At 49.9% G+C, this 16,909-nt stretch overlaps 1 protein-coding gene across 1 annotated transcript in view; it reads left to right on the top strand.

Annotated features, from left to right (window-relative positions):
• Positions 1-16,909, top strand: part of NCAM1 (neural cell adhesion molecule 1) — a 304,418-nt gene that overhangs the window by 256,803 nt on the left and 30,706 nt on the right. The window contains exons 9-16 of the mRNA XM_087821538.1: positions 4,879-5,029; positions 5,362-5,546; positions 5,907-6,003; positions 6,307-6,477; positions 8,128-8,259; positions 13,472-13,519; positions 15,154-15,195; positions 15,621-15,623. Of these exons, the coding sequence (XP_087677664.1) occupies positions 4,879-5,029; positions 5,362-5,546; positions 5,907-6,003; positions 6,307-6,477; positions 8,128-8,259; positions 13,472-13,519; positions 15,154-15,195; positions 15,621-15,623 (829 nt within the window). The remainder of the gene's footprint in view (positions 1-4,878; positions 5,030-5,361; positions 5,547-5,906; positions 6,004-6,306; positions 6,478-8,127; positions 8,260-13,471; positions 13,520-15,153; positions 15,196-15,620; positions 15,624-16,909) is intronic.

The following is a 16,909-nucleotide window of genomic DNA, read 5'->3' as shown; positions in this document are numbered from 1 at the left end:
TTTTGTTGTTCTTTTTTTAAATAAAGATTTGATTTTTGATGTATGCATGCAAAGAGTTATAAAATGCATGAGCACAAAATGGCATTCGTCTATTTGTGATTAGCCGTCTGATAAAACCCAAAGGAGGAAACTTACTCCCTAAGCATCTCTAGATTATGTGGTTAAAACTAGTAGTGCCATCAAATACTACGAGGAATAGAAGACATTTTGGACTAGGAGCGGCTCATAACACGCCTGCTGGTATCCAAATGTAAGTCTGCCAAAAGCTAGGCGAGCCTCCACCTTTGAATTATTCATGTCAGTGTGCCTAGGGAGGGAGGGGGCCGGTGAGCGTGCGCTAGGCCCTAAGCTGCGCTGGGTAATAAGCTCGCCGTTGCCAGTGGGCCTCGAGAAGGTTGCGAATCGGAAGGAGGCTGCATGTGCACGGAACGCAGGGCGAGGTGGCAGTTCTCTGAAGCAACATGTTGTAAACTTCACCGCTTTCTTGTTGTGTTTTGTATCTTGTTCTCTCCAGGCTTCGTGGACTCGACCGGAGAAGCAAGAGGTATAGCTTACCTGACCGCTAGCCAGTCTGTAGCTCGGAAAGCATTACCGTTTAACTCACCCTTAGAGTTCATACTAATTAGTAACCTAGATTAAAGAGTAGGCCCATAGCCGTAGCGTCGTCTCAGGGGGAGCAAGCAAGCTGTGCTGGGAGTGGATGAGCAAATCCCTATTTTTGGCTAAAACTGGGTCTTCTTCTCTTGCTGGTGCTGGGGAAATCACACCCAGGTGATTACGCTTCCCAATTCCCAAGCCAGTCGTTCCGAAATGCTGAAAGTTTTTGACTCTCCCCCGGCTGATGGGGCTTTGAATCACGCAGTCCCAGGGTTAGCGATCTAAACGCCCGCCTGGCCCTTTCCCTTCCAGCTCAACTCATCTTGTTGCTCGCTTATTTTATGCTGGGTCCTGGTAAATTATCACGTCACATTTCATCTTGAAGTAATAATGCAAATGGCATGCCTCCTTGGTTCTCCCAAATTGTTAAACGTGTCCGTGCTATTTTCATAGAGCGTTCAAGTGATGAGATTCGAACCATTTGGCACAAATGGCTTTATATTTTTTCAAAGTCGGTAGCCTTTAGCCTTTGAAATTTCTGACTCCCTGCGTCATTTTGGGTAATGTGGGACACAGTTTGAAAACTGGAGCTAAATATTAGTTTTTAGATTTTAATTGTTACACCCCCAACATACTGCTCATGATCACTCGTATCATTTTTACCTAATGTGTGTGATTAAGTGACAGGCAGTGAAATAAAAAGCAATATACTTTAGCTGAGGTTCAAGGATCTAATCTATAAATACTTTTTTTTAAAAAAAAAATAGAGTTTGTCTCTTCTCCAGATGGAACTTTGATATTGTAATGCTATAAATGTAGATGCTAGCAAGCAACCCTATAACTTGTATTATAATTAGATAAATCCATCCTCTTAGTCTTTCAGAAATGATAATTATTCAGAACACATAACTGCTGTGTTCAGGTCATGGCTATAAATATTTAATGCTGTTTAATATTTAAAGCTGACTGCCTATCCCCAGGCGCTGATATTAGTTTCTGCACATGAACACACTGCCATCGTCAACTCCAGTTCATTATCAGGTCTCTGTGCATCAGACCTTCCCTGTGTCAGAGGGACTACAGTTCAGTGCACATCTCACAGAAATGCTCCTTCCAGTGGCCCAGGAATCGCTCAGTGCTGTCACGGGCTGGGTGTTTTATTGCTTCAGAGTCATGGACACACTGGGATTGGGAAAGGGAGAAAGGGGTTAATTACCAGCCACTCCTGAGCAGCTACAGATCTCATTCTGCATGGCCCTGTACGTCTTCCCCCGTCACTCTGATTTAGACCCGGCTGCAGGAGCTGAGATTTATCAGGGAGCATTAGGAAGATGTTAAGAGAATTATTATCATAAGTGGGAGAATGGGTTTATTCCCAGGAAGGCAGACACCTCATTCCATTTTCTAAAAGTGTCCTTATCTTCAATATCTCACTCTGGACATCATTGACTTTCAAATGAGTGCCACCTTGGGGCTCAGAAGTTCCATTCCTTCCTGTTTGTCTCACTTAGAGATGAAGACCATAAGTCCAGACGAGCTCAGAAGGCAGCTTGGGGTATGGCCAGTTCCGTTCTGTACGCTCTGAAAAGCCTTAGTTAACACTTTGACCTGGAAGAAGAAAGACAAAAAGGTTTTGATGAGAGAATTAATTGTAATTGCCCTTCATACTCTTGCAAAACAGGGTCTTCTTGCCATAATGATCTTTACTTTCTTGCCCAGAGTTCATCTGCTTTCTCCAGAGCCTGTGGCATTTGGTCTGCGAGGCTTGTAGGTGGCGACGCTCCCTGACCTTGTCCCGATGCCACAGTAAACATTTCAGAAGGAGTTAGTCCAGTCGCACAGGAGTATGCCTGTGTCCCCTCAGAGGGAGAACTGGGCATTTGAAAATAGTCCCATCATCAGTCTTGTCTGTGAGCCGCTGCAAAATGAGAATTCTTTATAGAGGGCCGCCTGCTGGTCTGCTGACATCATTAAATGAGAAAAATCTTCAGATGGAGAAATTTAGGAAAGAGACCAGATAGAAGGGGAGAAAAGTATGGCTGTCAGTACAACCATTTGCTGAAATGGTTGTGAAACGTGATGGGGCTTAAATAGCTGAGGAGGACCAGATCCGTCAGTGCTGGTACAGGGACGCCTTTGACGGATCCGCTGAGGCTGCTCACAGGCCGGGCGGCGCTTTGCTTTCGAGCTTCCCAAACTGGCTCCTGTATGATGTTGCGATTTGGGTTTGGGGCTTCCAAACCAGCACATCGAAAGAACCTGAAGCCGGGTATCCTTTCATCTCCTGAGCTTTTCTTCAACCATTTCTGGATTATTCTGAGTGGAGACTGCTCATGCCTTGCTTTGTGGTTATTGGTTAATGTCCTGCTCTTACCTACAAGAGTCTTTTTCATCTTCTGCTGCAGTATCTCTCCCTTATGGGAATGTTCTCTTGACTTCCCAAGGGTTCTGGTCAGTTTTCCATGTTTATGTGCGGTGGCCCCAGGACATGTCTGTGTGACGGAGATCTATAGTCCAGTCGCTGGCTGGCATCACTGTCAGCTGAGCCTGTGTTCTCACTGAGGTAACCAGAAGGCCAGTTGTGGACCTAGAACCCTCTCTGCCTCTCGTCCTGCTGTCTCTGGGTAAATAAGAGTGACAAGTGGGTCTGCTCAGCCTTTTAGAGCTACTTGCAGGGATAGCTTCACACTCTCGATGCCACTAGGTTAGACAGGTGGGCAAATATGCTGCATAGCACATGAAAATCGCCACTGGGACGTGTCAGCACAACCCTGGCAGCCCACAAAAATAGGGGTCCCAGGACTCAATATCTTCAACAAACTGGAAACTTTTGAGAAAGTCTTGAGGCTTTCAGCCAAGTGCTCTACACCTGTCTGTTGTCATCTCTTCCTTATGTGAGGCCACCTGGGGTGCAGTTTCTCAGCCAGTCGGCCTCAAGGATGTACAGGTCAAATGGAGCTGAGAGCCACAGGCATCGGGCATTGCTCTCGGAGCAATAGCTCGTGCAGCAGGAGGTGGTAATGCTGCTGCTTGGCTCTTCTGTCTCCTTGCTAACAGCTATGTTCTAGCTTCCAGACGTGAAATGCGAGGGGGCTGAAATGGCTGAAATGGATCAGATCCATCAGTGACGGGACAGGGATGACTCTGACAGATCTGCTGAGGCTCCTCACGAGGCCCAAGGTGCCTTGCCTTTGAGCTTCCCAAACTAGCTGCTGTATGATGTTGTGATTCTGGGCTTGGGGCTTCCAAAGCAGCACATCAAAAAAATCTGAAGCCAAGTGTTGTTTCATTCTTTAAAGGCCCAAGTCCACTGGGTAACAGATGCCATACACATGCAGACATCTTACCTGTCCATGTCTGCAGAATATTACATGCTGGAGACAGAGTGTGGTCCAGCCTATGAAGAGTAAGGCTCCCCATAGGTTACCCACCTTCTTGAGGATCTGACTTGGGCCACATGCCCAGACTTTCCTTAGACCAGCAACCATTTACCTAGAGATTTACCTAGAGTGTCAAGAGGGGAAACACTGGGAAATATTCCAGCATCCATTGCCTAGGGATCATATGCTTATTTCACTTCTGACCAATCACTCTAGTTCCAGGGCCTCAGAGAGCCAATTATAGTATCAAGGGCTAGAAAATGGTGGTGACTGTGGTATCAGGGACCCCAGATCTGCCTTGGACTCGGTACCACTGTACCTGGAGAGGTGCCTTTCCTTCCAGCTCAGCAGCTCCTGACGTCTGAGTCGTTGGGCTTTAAAAAATAATAAAAATCATTTTACTTTTAAGCATCCAGGAAAGTGAGGCATCTGCATAAATATAGGTTTCTTATATAATTTCTTGCATTTCGGCACACTCGGATTTCCATTACGTGTGCATGCACCCCAGCACTGGCAGACGGGCCGGCTGCTGGGAGGGAAGGAGGGGAGTACCGGTTTCCCAGAATCCCATGAGGCAAGGTGGTTTCTGCTGGAAGAGCTGCTGCTCAGGGCTCGGCTTCCATCTGAGACGTGCCAAACAAAATCGTCTTGAGAGACCTTGAGCCACACCAGTCTTGGCACACAGCTAGGCTGCATGGCATAAACAGGGTTCGTTTCTCTTTTGAATACACCCAAGTTCCCACGGTGCTCTCTGCAGCCTCCCCACTAGTAGGAACCTAAAGGGAGACTTAGATGTTGGCAGGTGAGGAGAGAGGGTGTGAGGCTGGTCACACAGCGATGGCCTGGTCTCCCAGCCCCCGTCCCGCCTTGGGCTCTGACGCTCTCTGTTCCCCCTCGGCAGACTCTGGACGGGCACATGGTGGTGCGCAGCCACGCCCGCGTGTCGTCCCTGACCCTGAAGAGCATCCAGTACACAGACGCTGGAGAGTACATCTGCACCGCCAGCAACACCATCGGCCAGGACTCTCAGTCCATGTTCCTTGAAGTACAATGTGAGGAATAACTGCGGACAGGCCTGGGGAGGGAAGGGCCGGGGAGGGTCTGGATGAAAGGGGAACCGAGCAGCTAGGACCCGAGCTGCACCAGGCGAGCTCTGCTTACTTTCCCTGCTCACCTCCTCACAACATCCCCAGGCTTCTTACCAGCCCGCATGCCCTCTGTCTTCCCATGGAGCTCACAGGCTTGCCAGGACAGCCCCGACCTCTACTATACCCTGGCACCAGCTCTGCTTTAGGGCACACCCACCCCCCAGTGCCAGCAGACAGCATAGGTAGGGCTCTGTGATAGTGGCAGTCTGCCTGACAGTCACTGCCACTCATTGCAGATGCCCCCAAGCTGCAGGGCCCCGTGGCTGTGTACACTTGGGAGGGGAACCAGGTGAACATCACCTGCGAGGTGTTTGCCTACCCCAGTGCCACAATCTCGTGGTTCCGAGATGGTCAGCTGCTGCCAAGCTCCAACTACAGCAATATCAAGATCTACAACACGCCGTCCGCCAGCTACCTGGAGGTGAGTGGGGCGGGGCACGGGGCAGGGTGGAAGAGGCATTTGACTATAGAGAGGCTCCTGTGTGCAGCTAAAATCCCTCTTGCTTCTCCGGAGTGTCCTGAGCTGGGAGCCATTAGCTAGAGAAGAACCCGAGCTTCGGCCCAGCACCCCATTTCTCCAGTGCAGCACCAGGCCTGGGAGGCAGAGCGTGCCTCCTCCACGAGCTCCTGCTCCGTGCTGCTCTCTGGCTTAAGGCTGGGCTGGAGCTAATGATTCCTGCTTTATTGGTTCTACCCTTTACTAATTTAATCCAACGAATAAGGATCTGAGGCTGTGGCCATCCCCTGGGACATGTGACCCGAGAGCTCCTTCTTTCTAAAGGTGACCCCGGACTCCGAGAATGATTTTGGAAACTACAACTGCACCGCAGTGAACCGCATTGGGCAGGAGTCTCTGGAATTCATCCTTGTACAAGCAGGTGAGGGCCCCTCGTGGCCTCAGACCCCTTAAAGCCCTTGCTGGCCTATTTTGTGACCTTGGGTGATGCCAGGAGGGTGAGAAGGAGAGAGGTCCAGGGTCAGCAAAGCTGGAGGGGCAGGAAGCAGGGAGCAACGGAAGCTTGAGCATCTGGGCAGGGGAGTGCCAGAGAGAACCGTGTGGCGAGGTATGCTGGGAGGACAGGACGCAGGCGAGATTCCAGACAGCAGGAACGGGAGAGGCACGATTGCGAGTTGTGTCCTGCCTGGGGCTCACCTGGGGCTCATGTGTGTTCCCCCCGCAGACACCCCATCTTCGCCGTCCATCGACCAGGTGGAGCCATACTCTAGCACAGCACAGGTGCAGTTCGACGAGCCAGAGGCCACAGGCGGGGTGCCCATCCTCAAATACAAGGCCGAGTGGAGAGCAGTGGGCGAGGAAATGTGGCACTTCAAGTGGTACGACGCCAAGGAAGGTGAGTCAGAAGAGCGTTTCCTTCAGAGTGACGATGCCCTCGGTGCTGGGCGCACATTCACCCAGCATTCCCCAGACCCTGGCACCCTGACTGCCCATTGGGTGGGGTAACACACCACTCTCACCTACTGGGGGTGACCAGATGCAGTCACCTGCCATCCTTGCATGTTCCTATGCTGCTACACCATCACTGTCCCCTCAGAATTAGGGCACGGTTACAGTTCATGTGGACTTACTGGCCTTCTGTCCCTGGCCCTTCAGAGCCTGGTTCCCGTGACCCTGCCAGGGTGGAGGAGCCAAGCAGAAGCCCTGCTTCGGTGTGGGCACAGCCACTGAGTCCAGCCCACCCCGCCTTGCATGAGTGGGTTATATGTGCTGCTGGCTCCCTGCCATCACCTGGCAGTCCAGCTTGGGTACATTCAGGACTGTCATGCAATTATAATATTAACCAAATAAGCAGATCCAGCAAGACAAGCCTGCTCTTAAGTCAATCCTGTGATGTATTTCCAACTAAAGATTTTAAAAGGACCCTTGGATGACTGCACCTTGAAGATTCTGAGCCCAGTCTGACCTTCCCTGAGGACCACGTGTATTTCTCTCTAGCTCTTCTTGTGGGGCTGAGTTGAAATAACTCAATGGACTATGTATTGTTTCTGTCGAACTTTCTAATTCTGGCTCCATGTTGCGGTAACCAGGGTGGCATTAGGAATGAGTTAGGACATGGGGTGATAGCCGCTCAAAGGCATCTCCCAGCCCAGTTTTACGGAGAATTCGTTCCTCCCAAACACTTCCATCGCTCCCGTGGCTTCGGTGGGGGGTGAGGAGTGAGGGGAGGAGCTTCTATGTCATCTCAACTAGAAGTAGAGATGGACAATTCCCTTACCTTCCTAACGTCCCTCCGAAACCTGACGCCAACTTTGTGGCAGGTGGATCCTATGTTACAATCTGCCCAACAGGCGTTTTTATTTTTTAACATCACTCGAAGCTATTTTTTATTGTCTTAAAATATATATAACATAAAATGTACCATTTTAGCCACTTTTAAGTGGACTGTTCAGTGGCATCAAGTACAGTCACACTGTGGTGCCACCATCACCACGGCCCATCCCCAGAAAGCTTTATTATCTCAAACTCTGTACCCCTTAAACACGAGCTCCCCCTTCCCTCCTGCCCCAGTGCCTGGCAGCTGCCCTTTCGCTTTCTGTCTCTGCGTAGCTGACTATCCTTGGTGCTTCGTGTAAGTAGAATAATAGTGTTTTTGTGTCTCACTCATTTCACATAGCCTAAGGTCCTCGAGGCCCATCCCTGTTGTAGCACGTGTCAGAATTTCACTCATTTTTAAAGCTGAATAATGTTCCATTGTACGTCGGCACCACGTTTGGTTTATCTGTCATCTGTGCGTGGACCCTTGGGCTGCTGCCACCTTTTGGCTACTGTGAGCAGTGCTGCTGTGGACGTGGGTGACAGGTATCCGTCCCAGGCCCCTGCTTTGAACTCTTCTGTGTGTATATTTAGAAGTGGAATTGCTGGGTCAAATGATAATTCTGTGTTTAATTTTTTGATGACCCGCCATACTCTTTCCCACAGTGGCTGCGCCGTTTCTCCAGTAGGCCTTTCATCCTTTGTGATCCTTTCCCTGTTCTCACCGCAGCTAGCATAGAGGGCATCGTCACCATCATGGGCCTGAAGCCTGAGACGACGTACACCGTGCGACTGGCCGCCCTCAACGGCAAGGGTCTGGGCGAGATCAGCGCGGCCTCCGAGTTCAAGACGCAGCCAGTCCGTAAGTAGAGCCAGCTGCCCTGCCTCCCCCACCCTCTTCTCCGGGGGCTCGGGGACCCTGAGCTGGCCGCCCACTGTTCCGATGACAGCCTTTTGTCTTTCAGGTCCCTCTGCTCGAGGTGGCCCCACCTCCTAGTTCTCTGGCCCTCAGTGATGACTGACACCCAGTTCCCTTATCCTCTTACTCGAGGTGACACTGTCATAGTAGCTGGTCCAGTCCATTAGACTCGCGGCCCGGGGGGAAAAGCGCCGGCACAGTGTTAGAGAGAGTGAGGAGACGCGCGGCCGTGTGCTGGGGGGTTGGGGGGATTTGCTGTTTGACACAGGTCACAAAGGCCCTGAGCACCTTACGACTTGAAGGAAGAGAAGGCAGTGACAGTTCCCATAATGAGCTGTGGGGCTGTGGATGCAGCAGAGACATTAACTTACAGAAAAGCAGGGGCTGCTCTAGGACAGAGGAGCGGAGGCAGAGTCCCTGCCATGCAAAGAGGAAAGGATGCTGAGGCCTTTGCCTCCTCTGTCCCCTCCCTTCCCACGCCAGGAGCACACCTCAGGGCCTGCCGCTTTCCTTCGACTATGCCGCCAGCCTCTCTCCTCCACCCGCAGGCAGCCAGCTCTGGGGGAGCCCTGCTCCAGAGCAGACCTCCCCAGAGCCGAGCTCCTGCCCCGGGAGGGTCATGAGACCACCCAGCTGGAGAAGCTGCTGCAGGACAGACTCCTTTAGAGGTCACGGAGCTCCCCAGGCCGCTCTGACTCCTGGCTTTAAAAGGCAGGCGGAGGATCCTTTGCTCCCTTCTCTTGCCAGGGACCTGGAAAGAGATCCCTTACCCCTTTCCAGAAGCAGGAAGCCTGTCTTACCTTCCTTCCACAGGAATTGCTTCTTTCTGGATTTGAAGTAATTTGATAATTTGAGTTTCCAGTGCCATGTGATCCGCGGATCCTAGTCATTTCTTTCACATCTTATTTTTTTTCTTGGGTCTGTCTCTTGTCTTTTCTTTCCGTCTGTGTTCCATCCATGGGAAACGCAGATATCCCTGTTCCACGTAAGTGCCTTTGCATACCTCGTTACCTGTTTCTATAGCGTTAACATCTCTGTCCTAGTTCTTACCTTAGTTCCAGCCCCTCTGTCCCCTAGAGGCTGAAGGAGATGCTCCTGTCTGAGCCCTAACCACACTGACCCTAGTCTAGCTGTGCTCTGGTTAATGTCCGCAGGTTACCCTCAGAGGCTAACCCTCGTCCTGTTTTAGAGCATGCGACTCTTGTGTCTTTTGAATTTGTGTTCATTTATTAATTCCCGTGTGTGACATTCACCCTTTGGCAACAACGATGTTTGCTGAGCCCAGCGTGGGGGACATCTGCAGGTGGTCTCTTAACATCACCCTAGAGCCCCACCTCACCTTTAGCCAGGATGCCAGAAAAGTGACCCCATCACCACCAAGCCTGTGTTCACAATCCCTTCACGGGACAAAAAAATTTGAAAGGATTTCTACACTTGCTTTTAGGAGATAGAAGAATTGAGCTTCTGTGCCTTCGGTTTCTGTCCATCAGGGTGGTAGCTGGAGGGCGCTAGGGGGACTGGTGGGGGATGGGCAGCAGCTGTAAGGAGTAGCCGGAGTTTGGTTCTGAGCCACAGGGACATCCTGCAGGCGGCTGCCTGGGAGTGAGACACTATTCCAGTCAACTCTGTTCTTTAGCATGAGGTACTTGCAACCTGCCATTCCCATGTTTGGGAAAACTAACCAGCTAATTAATAACTCGACTGCCATGTTGAGAGGGATGATTCTCCTGGGAAGGACCCCTAAGTGTGTAAGCTGTAACTAGCAAAGACAGAGAGCAAGGGTGTCAGGAAGCTGGCCCGCTGTCCTGGGAGCAGAACAGTGGTCTGATGCCCCAGCCTGCACAGATGCCCCAAGCTTCATTCCCCTGCGGCCTGGCCCCTTCCTCCTAGGCTGAGCTCGGTATGGTGGAAGGAAGTGTTACCCGGAGAGACTTGGAAGAAAAGATATTCAGAAAGCTGAACGCTTTTCATAAAAAGTTCCTAGTTCCTGAAAGACACTCAGGGAAATTTATCTTTTAAAATGTATTCAGAAATATTGCAGCAACAGCAGAAACTAAGTAGCTCGGTGTAGGTGTTCTGAGATTTTGAGCAAGTGTTAAACTATCTCAGCAGACTTGGCTCCTGAATGAACGAGCTCTGGAGGGAGACAGAACTTGGGTGGAGCTGTCAGGTGGGACTGACAGCTGTCTGCTCTGGGCTGGCAGCTCTTCCCGAACTGAGTGCAGAAGGAGCGGCTCTGGGTGCGAGAGTACCTTCCTCCAGGTCCCGAAGCAGGTCCGTAGCCTGAGTCTTCTGGTTCCTGCCCTTCTGGATGTTGTCAGTACTCAAGTGCAGGCTTAATTACTTAGTTACATTGCAGAGAGGAAGGCTGTGGTGAGGCCCTTTGAGTTTCTAACCAGTAACTGGGCTTTGAGAACTGAATTAGAGTCATTGGCCTTGAACTTCAAAGGCTGTAAGTGGTTTTCATTCATGCCAGCTCAGCCCTTGTAAAGGTGAGGATTCGTATAGCAGATGCTGCTTCGAAAGTCAGTGTTTAATTTTTTTTAAAAAAGGAGACCTCTGGACCCTGTTGTTTGTTGTCTAATAGTATGAAAGTAGGTAATTAACCAAGATCCCTCAAGGCCCTGAAAAATGGTGGGGTCAGCTCTTCATGCCAAGGAGATCATGAGCAGGACCAGAGCTGGTGCACGTGTTGAATATGCGGAATGTCATACTCGCACTAAAGCTGCTTATTGCGATCTTTCCTCGCACCCTCATAGCCTTTCCAGAGCTGCTGAAGTGGGGTCTAGCCCAAGGGGCATCGTGTTGGCCCTAGAGCTTTCCTGGGAAAGACTATGGTTGGGAGGAAAACACCAGCAGTTACCACTACCCTCACAACACCCACTCACTGCTACTCGGAAGGGAGGACAAGCTTTAGGAGGGACCTTCTCTGAGTTCTCACTCCGTTGCTTAGAAAGCACAAAGGTTGTCTGAACTTAAGCAAACTCAGCCATCAGCAGTTACAGCAGGTTATTATTTTTTAAATCCTTACCCGAGGATGTTTCACATCCCTGTGAGAAACATCGATCAGTTGCCTCCCGTATGTGCCCTGACCGGAAATTGAACCCACAACCTTTCTGGTGTACAGGCGATGCTCCAACCGACTGAGCCGCCTGGCCAGGGTAGTTACAGCAGTTTAACTACGTGCTAACGCCAAGCCCAGAACCAGAGGCGTGGGTCTCTGACACTGGCTCGTCTCACCCACTGACAGGACATTCCCACCCTGTAATGTTGGGGTGCAGATGCACAGAACACCCAGGACAGTGGAGTTAGGCACTGGAGGCACCCTCACCCCCAAGGAGAGCAGGTGTGGGATCAATGGGAACTGGCGTACTGGGCAGAGCCACTGCTGCCGGAGCCCTGGGCCGGAGGCGGTGAGAGAGCCAGCGCATTGCTCATCAGCTCGTCATTTGAGGTTCGTTGAGATGTCTCAGTAATGGGGTTGCTTTCCCGTTTCCATAATAGACTTCTCCACATTCAGAGGCACGGATATGTCAAAGCAGGGATGAGCAGGTGAAACTAGCCACAGCCACAGTGCCTCCAGGACTCCTGCTTCCGAGCTGTCAGATTAGCAAGCGTGGCCGCCCTGCTTGGAGGTTCTCGTGTGTGGTTCATAAATGTGTGTGTAAAGGTAATGAGGAAGCTGGGGCTTTAAACAAACAAACAGAACTCCAACCTGGGAAAATGCCTCTGTCACATGCGTTTTGGGGACAGGTGTCTTCAGGCTGTTAAGATACTCGGGTGGAAAGCTGACAACCTCTGATCGCTTCGGGAGGGGCTGCTTCCCTACAAGAGCAGCCGAGGCCCTAAAGAGATGATGTCACCACTTGCTAGAATCTATTCCTCATGACTGAGCCACACCTTCAGAATATCATTGCCTCAATATTACCTCTTAATTGCTTCTGTACCATGTGGCTTCTTTCAGGGCATAAAGATTGTAGATGAATAAATCTACTTTTTAAGAAGCACCTTGAGATTTCCGTTTTCACATGTTGTCCCCTAGATGGCACATTGCATGTGTAAGTACATGCATTGTAATATATTATGGTCCGGAACCTCTATTCCTTTGCCAAAGTAATGTGGACAATTATGTGAACTTGAGTCAAAAATAAAAGAGAGATACACTTCTACCTGAATTAAACAGACCATCAAATCGTGATGAGCTCGTAGTCCACCTTGCTCTGATCCCAGTGACATCTTGCGTGGGTTAGTGAGGCAGCCTCCTCTGGAAGGTAGAAGGAAGACCAAAACATGAGTGTCAGGCAACACTGAGGTATGGTGACGTTTTCCCAAATTTTCATCTAGCTCTCAAAGGGACTTTGTTTTCTAACTGTGGGTGGAGAGATTTGCCAATGGAAAACGAAAGAGCTGTCCATAATGTCTCAGATGCGCCATCTCTACCTGCTTTCTATGCTAAAGTTGGTTAGAGTTACTCGCTTAGTGAGACTAACACAATATTATTTGCATGGCTTTCCGTACACAAAGCAGCATCCGGAGAATCGCATTCTGTAGGGTGTTTTTTGGAGAGCAGCAGAGGTTCTTCTCATCCGGATGCCGAACAGTGAACTTTGCCCAGTAGTAAACATTAGTAAGAAGGACTGTCATGTCCATTTCATTTAGATATTGAAATTAGGGAGTGAGACACAGAGCTTTTGCTACGAGTATGTGCCATTAGTGTAAATATGTGCCTATATACAAATGCATATAGAGATCTCTAACATGAAAAGCCAGTCTTTTTCTGCACTGTTCACCCTAAGCTGGGGTCTCGGTTCCCTTTCCCCCTGTCCCTTTGGTCCCCTGGGGACAGCTGTTCCTGCTAAGCCAGCCATTTGTTTCCAGGCAGGTCGAAGGCCTCTGCAGCTGTCCCATTCCCTGTCCCTTACCTGCACCACAGGCTTGGCAGGCTCCAGGTTTATGGCTCAAAGTCAGAGAGCCCTGCTCTCTGCTGGTCCTCCAGTCCCTTGTTCTCGAGCACGGTGTTCTTCTTGCCCGTTTTAACTCACCTCAGCTTCTTGACCTGACATCCCACGGTTGGCTCTTCCTTTTTTTCATGCAGTATCTGCATGCCTTGATGATCTCTTATCTCTTTTTTTCACCTTCATTTTTCTTTCCTCAGCGGCTCCTGATAGCTCCTCCACCCCCGTTCCATTGTCTCATCCAGATAGTGAGTATCATTTTCTCAGCCCCTCTCTCTGCAGGTTGCTTTCTGCCAGCCACAGTGGCCTGCGCAGGGTTATCGCCTTCGCCGGGCGATAGCTCAGCTCTGTTGGTGGAAAGCAGCGCCAGGGCGCAGAGATGGAAACGAGAAGAGAAATAGGCACAGGGCCTCTCAGATTCATGGGAGGCAACCCCCCCCCCCAAAGGGGAGGCAAGTGAAAAGCGTGGTTCTGGACAGAAAATTGTGCAAGCAGGCTCCCGAGGCTGTTGCAGCACAGCCCCATGCTGGGATTCCTAGTGAGCTGGACCCAAGCTGATATTTGGAGAGGCCAAAGGAATTTGCCCAGAAAAGTCTCTCTGTTCTGCAGGGTCATAAGAAATGCTTCGGGGTGTTGTGTTTTCACTCTCATTTTAATTGACACAGTAGGATTCAGGTATTGAAATTAGAAAGTGAGGCCATAGCTTTTGCTTTTTTTCATAAATGGATACATTTCTTGTAAATATTTGTGGGAAAACAAACAGTGTCCGCTTTCAGATGTGCCTGGCAGCAGGCGCCTGGGCAAATTACTTAACCCTTCACAAGCGAGCCTTGCTCTCGCTCCTCTGTAAGCTAGGATGAGTAGCTGCCCTCCCCCCAACCCCCTCACAAAACAGCGGAGTGTTCACAAGCTGTGTTTGCCCACCCAGGAGCAGGGCCACTAAGACTGACAGCGACATCACCTGGTCAGCTCCAGCCATTGTCATCCTGACTGAGCCTCGCTTGTTTACGATCTTACTTCATTTGGGGGCCCTGTCCTATTGCTTCCCTGCATCTTCCAGAGCAGAGGGAGCGGCAGGCCTGCCATTATTTGGAGTTTGAACCTCTTTCGGGGAGGGGAGGAACAAAGCGAGACAGCAGCTGAGTGAGTCCCAGAGTATCATACCAACCCGTGCCCAAAGCAGCAGACAGGGTGCAAGCAGGGCTGGGCCACCCGGCTGGCTGTGTTCCCCTTGGTAATCGGAAGTCCTAGCACTTCAGGCACAGCTGCAAGGAGGTGACTCAGCCCCATGCTCAGAAGCCTCCTATTGCATCTGTTGGACTCAGAAACAGGCCTATCACCCAGTGGGGTGCTTTCCAAGCAGCAGGAGTTCAGGCCTGGGAGCCAGAAACAGCCCTGGGTTCAAATCTTGGCTCTGCTACCTCTGCTTACAACTCTGTGATCTTGAATGCATCATCCGACCTCCCCAAACCTCAGATTCCTCATCTCTCAAATGAAGGATAGATTCTATCTACCCCGTAGGTATTTGTGAGAATTAAAAATCCAGTATGAAAACTACAAAACACAGTGCCCAGCACATAATAGCTGGAATTAATGGTAAGAATAAATGAGGGTTATGCTATTTCTTAATGTGTGAGAGTAATTTATCAGCACAATCTCTGATAATCTCTTTAAAATATTTATATTCGTATTGATAGATCAGGGAAGAAGGAAGTGAGAGACTCCTTTACCATCTCTGTCTTTTTTTAATTATAATGCCTTAATATATATATGTGTGTGTGTGTGTGTGTGTGTGTGTGTGTGTGTGTGTGTGTGTGTGTGAATTTTTGTCCATTCCTTCCTTCACCTTTCTGAGCCCTTTCTGTCCGTCATGTTTCCATAGCAACCTGGCCCCTTCCTGCCCTTACGACCACAGAACCATCTAGTGAGTATGGACCTGAGCTGCTCTTGGCCAGGTGGCTGCTTGGTGCAGATCCAACTTCTGGGTCACAGTGCTGCCCATGGTTTTCCCTTGCCTTAAAGCAACGGTTATGAATGCATGGCCGCTCCTCACCCGTGTGGTTTTCTAAGCATGCTGTCTGATTGGCCAAGAGAGCAGACCCGCGTCACCCAAAGAACTGGGTGATTATTTAAAGAATGCCGTGTGCGTGAGGAGACTTTTCCAAATTTACTCTCAAGTTAAAATTAGAAAAGAATTAGAGAAAGGCTGATGAGACAAAAGAACAGCATCTCTTCCCAGCTTTTGTTATCTCCCCCGCACACTCACACACACTGACTCTCATATAGCAGTAGCTAAGAGACAGAGAAGGAGGGAAGGAGTAGGAGAGCTGGCTGTTTGCGGAAAGGCAGAGGGTGAAGCCAAGAAGGAAGGAATGGCTGCGTCCTGACAGCCTGCCGCCTTTGTCTGGCCGCAGTGGAGCAGCTGTGTACACAGAGCACGCGGGAAGGGGGGGCGCTTCCAGCTCCTTGCAGCCCTCCTCAGTGCAAGAAAAATCACGGCCCAATGAAAGTTCCGGAATTCATCTCCTGATGATAGTTAGGGCCAGACCATATCATCTTTTCCATCGTGGAAAACATTACACTTCATCACAGCCATGCATGTTCTAAGCTAGTCTTTACAATGCTCTAACGAAGCGAGCTGTGGGTTTGGCCTCAAATCCCCTGACAGATCAGCGGGAGGGGTGTGTGTGCGTGTGTGTGGTGTGTTTACAGCGTGTGTCCTCAGCTGTGAGAGACTTAGATTTTATAATATTTCTGAGTGCACCGAAAACATGGCATGCATCCCCTGAGCAGGGGTCAGGGTGGGGAGGCAGGAGCAGGCATGTCCAGCAGAGCTCCTGCTCCCGGGCCAGGGCTTCTGATTCAAAATGGAACAGAAAAGAAAAGCTTGTCCTGGTCTGTGTGTTGCATGAAACGGTTCTTTTTTCTACTACAGAGCCTAGCTAAGGGCCTGTTTTCTTGGTGTTCTCTCTGTGTGTGTGCTGCAGTGAATTTTAATTCCTGATGCTTTTGAGGTTTCATTTTGTCAGCAGAGCAGAGCAGGTGACAGTGAACTGTGCTCACATGGGTTTAATTCAGATGCTGGGCTTTTGCATTTGGAAAAGGAATGCAACTAACAGCACCCTTTCTTCCCCTAACTGTCCTTCCCCCCTGGGCCAGTGCAGTGGGAGGAAGCTGCCTTTTGCGTTTGCACAAGCCCTGTCATATTTAAGGTGGCTCCCTGTAGGCTCATCTTCTCTGGAAGTAAAATACAATCTTGGATCCAGATCTTTCCTTAAGGAAGAATTAGGTGTTTCTCCCCTGACTTGCATTTAACTTTTAAACATCAGGCATTTCTGCCCACAGATAAAATGCTTAGTGGTGACATCCAAAGAGAAGAAAGTTTGAGTTTTTATTTTGAACCACTTGACTACTGACCCAAATTGTAGGTCCCAGTGGATACTGAGATAAAGGAAAGACAGTCACAGTTGGGCAGCAGCCTGTATGTAGCACGAATAGCACAGGTGAATAAATGGCAGTGGAACTAACAACACAGCAGTTAGAAGCCTACAAAATCCACCAATCATCAGGCAGTCATTAGGGTTCAAAATAGCTAATGTCCCCTATTTTTGCTAGTGTGTGTGTGTTGATCTGTTTAT

Source organism: Miniopterus natalensis, chromosome 11 (assembly GCF_054644295.1).
Source record: "Miniopterus natalensis isolate mMinNat1 chromosome 11, mMinNat1.hap1, whole genome shotgun sequence".
NCBI lineage: Eukaryota > Metazoa > Chordata > Mammalia > Chiroptera > Miniopteridae > Miniopterus > Miniopterus natalensis.
Note: the sequence above shows the minus strand (reverse complement) of the source record. Positions and strands in the feature narration are given on the sequence as shown.